The sequence below is a fragment of the Cherax quadricarinatus genome, chromosome 34, assembly GCF_038502225.1.
Source record: "Cherax quadricarinatus isolate ZL_2023a chromosome 34, ASM3850222v1, whole genome shotgun sequence".
NCBI lineage: Eukaryota > Metazoa > Arthropoda > Malacostraca > Decapoda > Parastacidae > Cherax > Cherax quadricarinatus.
The window spans coordinates 312,918-319,927 of record NC_091325.1 but is presented as its reverse complement, the minus strand read 5'-3'; the positions used below and the strand labels follow the sequence as shown (position 1 = coordinate 319,927).

General features: G+C 38.9%; 1 protein-coding gene across 4 annotated transcripts in view; it reads right to left on the bottom strand.

Annotated features, from left to right (window-relative positions):
* The window catches only part of LOC128693675 (methionine synthase-like), an 86,187-nt gene extending 79,651 nt beyond the window's left edge, over positions 1-6,536 (bottom strand). For 3 of the 4 annotated variants that reach the window (XM_070091066.1, XM_070091065.1, XM_070091067.1), the window contains exons 1-2: positions 6,372-6,536; positions 14-213 (exon numbers count right to left, since the gene is read on the bottom strand). In XM_070091066.1, the coding sequence (XP_069947167.1) occupies positions 14-213; positions 6,372-6,408 (237 nt within the window). In that variant the 5' untranslated portion in view covers positions 6,409-6,536. The remainder of the gene's footprint in view (positions 1-13; positions 214-6,371) is intronic. The other variant, XM_053783453.2, reaches the window with a different exon arrangement.
* Between the last annotated feature and the right edge of the window lie 474 nt (positions 6,537-7,010).

The following is a 7,010-nucleotide window of genomic DNA, read 5'->3' as shown; positions in this document are numbered from 1 at the left end:
GGGAGAGACTTACTTTATGTATTTCAAGGATAATTTGTGGTTTTGTGAGAGAAAGTAAATCATTGTTGCCTTTAAGGTTACTCTCATGATCTTTAAATTCTTCCCCACGATAGTCATTCTCTGATAATTTGTAACGCTGTATCATAGTTCCCATGGCTCCATCAATCACCAGGATACGTTCTTGCAGGGCCTGATGAATCTCCTGTGCCCGAGCTGTGAAAAATGTTTGTATTACAGTATACTTCAAATAAATTATTGCTGAAGTACATTTAGTAATAAAAAGAGACCTGGTAAAAAGCAAGGGGTGTAAAGGACACAACAGAAAGATATTGTACTAACATGAGTTGCCCCATACTATTCAACCTGCTACCAGCAGATATTGAAAACATTAGGAAGTATTTTTCAGGTACAGGTACACATAGTTACATAGTTACACAGCAGCATATGTGTATGCTGCCTAGAATAACCCAAGAAAGTCAGACAAAGTGACTTATCTCCATAGGAGGAACAGTGTAATAGTTTACATCAGGAGACTGGATCATTAACTCCAAGTGCTAGATCAACCAGGCTATGACGACTAGGTGAGCCAGTATACCTGGAGGGGGTTTCGGGGGTCATTGCCCAAGCAGCCAGGTCTGTGACCAGGCCTCATGGTGGATCAGGGCCTGATCAACCAGGCTGTTACTGTTGGCCGTATGTAAACCAATGTACGAACCACAGCACAGCTGGTCAGGTACTGACTTTAGGTGCCTGTCCAGCTCCCTCTCGAAGACAGCCAGTGGTCTATTGGTAATCCTCCTTATCAGTGAGCAGCCAACAACAACAGTCTGGTTGAAGAGGCAATCAACAAAAAAAGTCTGGCCTCCCAGGCTAGGATGTAAGAAGAGCTCTGGGAATTGATCGCAGGTATTAAATATATCATGACTCACAAAATTATAATAACATGATTGCAAACAAATCAGATCAAATCACATCAAGCTTTATTTCCACATGATACATCATTTGCTCAAAATGATGACATTACAATAACATAGAAAGCCCCTTAGTTATGTAGTACAATGGAATCTCAAATATCAAACTTTCTTTGGTCCAGAAAGCTGTCTGAGTGCCATTACCGAACGAATTTATTCCTATCAGGAATAATGTAAATTAGATTAGTCCATTTCAACCCTCAAAAATACACTTATAAAAGCACTTACAAAAATACACTTACATAATTGGTTGAGTTGGGAGCAATTCGATTTTTGAGGTTCCACTGTATAGTATTTTGGGCAAGCTTAAACATAACTCATGTCTAGAAGGACTTTGGTATGTTAAATGTGTATGTAGGACATTAATGATATTAATGGTGAAAAGAGATTCGATGCATACGAATCAAATGTATATGCAGTAGATATAATCATAGCAAGGTGAGATAGTATTGTACACATATGTACATGTATATAAGATAGTGATATTCACAGTAATGAAAATTTCGGTGAGAATGACTAAAATGTATATGAAGCAGGGTGGAGTATATGTATATGGAGAGTAAAAGTGAGGTTAAGGGAGTGTAGAGGGAGTGTAAAGGGAATGTAGAGATAGTGTAGAGGGAGAGCAAATGAGAAAGTGGGTGAGGTTCTGTCAACAAATTTTGCTGAGAATAAGAAAAAGTTTTGGAGTGAGATTAATAGAGAACAAATGGATTTGTCAGTTAAAAATAGGAGAGGAGAGTTATTAAATGGAGAGTTAGAGGTATTGGGAAGATGGAGGGAATATTTTGAGGAATTGTTAACCCTTTCAGGGTCCGTCCCGTAGATCTACGGCTTTACGTTCAGGGTCCAAACCGTAGATCTACGCCATGAGCTCAGCTCACTCTGATAAACTGTGAGTGGTACAGTTGGGCCTAGATATGAGAGAATACATCTATGTGGTATGTGTGCACCACATAAAACAGATCCTGCAGCACACTGTGCATAATGAGAGAAAAAAAATGAAATCATGATTTTTCGATTAAAACAGCAACTTTGCAGTGTTTTTTCGTATGTTTTTTATAGTTGTATTTGCGATTTCTTGGTCTCATTTGATAGAATGGAAGACATATTACAGAAATAGAGATGATTTTGATTGGTTTTAGCATTGGAAATGGCTTGAAACTGAGCTCAAAGTAGCGGAAATGTTAAATTTTTGCCGATATTCAAGAGTAAACAAACAACCTCACACGTCTAATACACATCAGCTGGTGGGTCTAATATACATTCACAAATATGGTGATGATATTTATACAATTATTACAGTATTGCATAACAGTAAATCTTCTATTTTTTGGTGTGAATAAAAATTCATTATGTGAATAAAAAATCAAAATGGAATTTATTTGTAAAGCCTCAAAACATAACTAATGAACAGAGGAAATGTTAGTTTAGTGCCAGGAATGCCTACATTGTTCATTCTGGACCCTATTTTGAAATTGGAATATTTTGAACTTTGTGTTAAATTGGCCAAATTAACAATTTCCGATCACTTTATTTTGTAGTTGAAACAGTTGACTTGGCGATTTCTTGTGCTCAATCGATAGAATAGAAGTAATACTAGTGAAATAGCTAAGAATTTGGTTGATTGGAATAATGTAATTGGCCTAAAATGGGAGTCAAAGTCGGCAAAATCGCCGATTCGTAAATATCGCTGACACATCAAAATTCGCGAGAGCATAATTTCGTCAATTTTCCACCAATTTTCGTACTTTTTGTTTTATTACCTTCACAAAAAGATTCTCTACGATTTCATAAGAAAAAATAACAAATTTTTTTTTTTAAATATCTTGGACACTGGTGCGTGACTCCAGATTTGGGCCTTGGACCCTGAAAGGGTTAAATGTTGATGAAGATAGGGAAGCTGTGATTTCGTGTATAGGGCAAGGAGGAATAACATCTTGTAGGAGTGAGGAAGAGCCAGTTGTGAGTGTGGGGGAAGTTCGTGAGGCAGTAGGTAAAATGAAAGGGGGTAAGGCAGCCGGGATTGATGGGATAAAGATAGAAATGTTAAAAGCAGGTGGGGATATAGTTTTGGAGTGGTTGGTGCAATTATTTAATAAATGTATGGAAGAGGGTAAGGTACCTAGGGATTGGCAGAGAGCATGCATAGTTCCTTTGTATAAAGGCAAAGGGGATAAAAGAGAGTGCAAAAATTATAGGGGGATAAGTCTGTTGAGTATACCTGGTAAAGTGTATGGTAGAGTTATTATTGAAAGAATTAAAAGTAAGACGGAGAATAGGATAGCAGATGAACAAGGAGGCTTTAGGAAAGGTAGGGGGTGTGTGGACCAGGTGTTTACAGTGAAACATATAAGTGAACAGTATTTAGATAAGGCATTTGTGGCATTTATGGATTTGGAAAAGGCGTATGACAGGGTGGATAGGGGGGCAATGTGGCAGATGTTGCAGGTGTATGGTGTAGGAGGTAGGTTACTGAAAGCAGTGAAGAGTTTTTACGAGGATAGCGAGGCTCAAGTTAGAGTACATAGGAAAGAGGGAAATTATTTCCCAGTAAAAGTAGGCCTTAGACAAGGATGGGTGATGTCACCGTGGTTGTTTAATATATTTATAGATGGGGTTGTAAGAGAAGTAAATGCGAGGGTCTTGACAAGAGGCGTGGAGTTAAAAGATAAAGAATCACACATAAAGTGGGAGTTGTCACAGTTGCTCTTTGCTGATGACACGGTGCTCTTGGGAGATTCTGAAGAGAAGTTGCAGAGATTGGTGGATGAATTTGGTAGGGTGTGCAAAAGAAGAAAATTAAAAGTGAATACAGGAAAGAGTAAGGTTATGAGGATAACAAAAATATTAGGTGATGAAAGATTGGATATCAGATTGGAGGGAGAGAGTATGGAGGAGGTGAATGTATTCAGATATTTGGGAGTGGAAGTGTCAGCGGATGGGTCTATGAAAGATGAGGTGAATCATAGAATTGATGAGGGGAAAAGGGTGAGTGGTGCACTTAGGAGTCTGTGGAGACAAAGAACTTTGTCCTTGGAGGCAAAGAGGGGAATGTATGAGAGTATAGTTTTACCAACACTCTTATATGGGTGTGAAGCATGGGTGATGAATGTTGCAGCGAGGAGAAGGCTGGAGGCAGTGGAGATGTCATGTCTGAGGGCAATGTGTGGTGTGAATATAATGCAGAGAATTCGTAGTTTGGAAGTTAGGAGGAGGTGCGGGATTACCAAAACTGTTGTCAAGAGGGCTGAGGAAGGGTTGTTGAGGTGGTTTGGACATGTAGAGAGAATGGAGCGAAACAGAATGACTTCAAGAGTGTATCAGTCTGTAGTGGAAGGAAGGCGGGGTAGGGGTCGGCCTAGGAAAGGTTGGAGGGAGGGGGTAAAGGAGGTTTTGTGTGCGAGGGGCTTGGACTTCCAGCAGGCGTGCGTGAGCATGTTTGATAGGAGTGAATGGAGACGAATGGTTTTTAATACTTGACGTGCTGTTGGAGTGTGAGCAAAGTAACATTTATTAAGGGGTTCAGGGAAACTGGCAGGCCGGACTTGAGTCCTGGAGATGGGAAGTACAGTGCCTGCACTCTGAAGGAGGGGTGTTAATGTTGCAGTTTAAAAACTGTAGTGTAAAGCACCCTTCTGGCAAGACAGTGATGGAGTGAATGATGGTGAAAGTTTTTCTTTTTCGGGCCACCCTGCCTTGGTGGGAATCGGCCAGTGTGATAAAAAAAAAAAATTAATAGGTTGAGAATGCCTTGGGAAGAAATGGATTTGACAGTTAAAAACAGAATAGCAGAGCTATTAGACGAAGAGCTGGAGGTATTTGGGAATATTTTGAGAAGCTGTTCATACGTTAGACTGCATGTGGCCAAGAGTAACAGTCTGGTTGATTATGCCCTGATGCACCAAGAGACCTGGTCATGAACTGGGCTGCAGGGGTATTAACCCTTAGAACACAGGCAATTACGTTTCTACACTTCCCAGCTTTTTTTTTTTTTGTTGTTGTTTGTTTTTTGTAGTTCCATAGTGCATTGATAAGAATTATAGCTCCCATTTTTCCTTGAAATTATTTGTGTTGATAGTTTTCAGAGTATCTACGTGCTACATGCATAACTGAAAGTTGTGTACTAAGTGATCTATCGTGTAACTTAGCCTTACTCTGTCATCAGTCTTTATGACCACTGTATCTTTGTGTTGCTGTGAGGGGTCAGGCTGCAATGATTGGCTCAGACATGCCACTCATAACAAAAAATTTATATTTTTGTTAATCTTTCTCAAAATAATTTGCTAAAAAATAAGAGGCTGGCTTGTAGCTAGGTTGGTTGCATCCTCAGCTCACATAATGAGGGGATCCTGGATTGATCCCCAGCATTAGTTGAAGCACTGGGCATGTTTCTTTACACTTCCTGCCCCTGTTTACCTACAATTACTGCTAGGTACCTGGGTTTTAGTCAAACATTGTGGATAGCATCCCGTAGCTCAATTGCTAGCGAACTCGACTCACACACTGTTGTCTGGGGGTCAATCCCCAGTATGGCTGGAAACACTAGGACGTGTTTCCTTATACCTGTTGTTCAGTGTTCGCCCATCAGTTAAATGGGCGTTAGTCAACTGGTGTGGGTTGCAGCCTGGGAGAAAATTGACCTAATTTGCCCACTGATGTCAGCTAGGTCTGTATACTATACCTTGTACATGTACTTGTAGAGATAAATATAATTATTACTATTATAACACAGAACTTTCTATATAGTATGCCAATGATGTCAGCTATGTCTATATCAACTATCATGTACTTGAAGAAATAAAGATCATTATTAACTGTTTATTCCATGGTGTAAACAACTTGTTACTATCAAAAATATCAATTATTAACAAAGCCTTTTCTACAGGAGCAACATTGAATAAAGTTTGCAGCCATTGCCTAGTCATGCTAAGTGTGATAGTGGCCCTTTCTGTAATTAGTTTTATATAATATGTAAACCACACAATACCCTATATGTAAACCCCACATTGTAATCTTTATAGAGAATAAACTTGATCTGATTTGATTGGTATGACAATACAGTCTACTGTTACAAAGTAACTTGCTCAGCTATCAAAACTTTGGAGTCCAGTCCCTGGACCAATTATGTACCTCTAATCTTTTGACTACCGCCCACAGGATGGGTATGGGGTGCATAATAAACATATTAAACTAAAACTAACTGTTACAAAGTGTAAGTTTATGTAGGAACAGGTACAGTGAGTAACTGACTTTTTTTTTGGGGGGGGGGGGTTATTCTATGTAATTTACACAATATATGATAATTGTAGTTATGCCTAAATAAACTTACTAACCCAACGTGTCTACACACTGTATCACCATACTTGTTCTTCAGTCTAACATATACTACAAGTTTACCTGACATTGCTGCGGGCCGTTTATGTAGGGTTATCATACTAGGAGGTGAATGTGAGGGCACAGTGTGACAGCAGACTGACTCTCACGTGGCACAAGAGACATTACACAGCTCTTCTCTCCTTTATATAGCATTTCTGCCTTCAGCTGCTGCTCTTCATCTCTCCGATTTCTTCCTTCAACTCAGACTTCGCCTAAACAATAATCAACAAACTTTTATTTTCCATAACCTAGGAGGACAATATTTTAAACGAATTTATCAGACATTTAATAACATTGCCCGTCATTCCGTCGTGATAATTAAAGGAACCATAAATAATATGAAATTTTATATTAAAGCCTGGAAGAACAACAACTTAAGTCACGTGATTATCAGCTGAAGGTGGAATGTTGTTGATGGAGGTTGTTATGGACCACTTTAATGTACGCCTTATTAAACTCTCACAATTATAATGACAAGTTTATTTAGGCACACGTACACATCAGTACAATTATCATACACAGTGTAAATTACCTAGGATAACCCAAAAAAGTCTGACAGTGACTCATTTCCATTGTAGTTTATTTAGGTAGAGGTCCACATCAGTACAATTATCATACATAATATATATGTGTAAATTACGTAGAATAACCCAAAAAAGT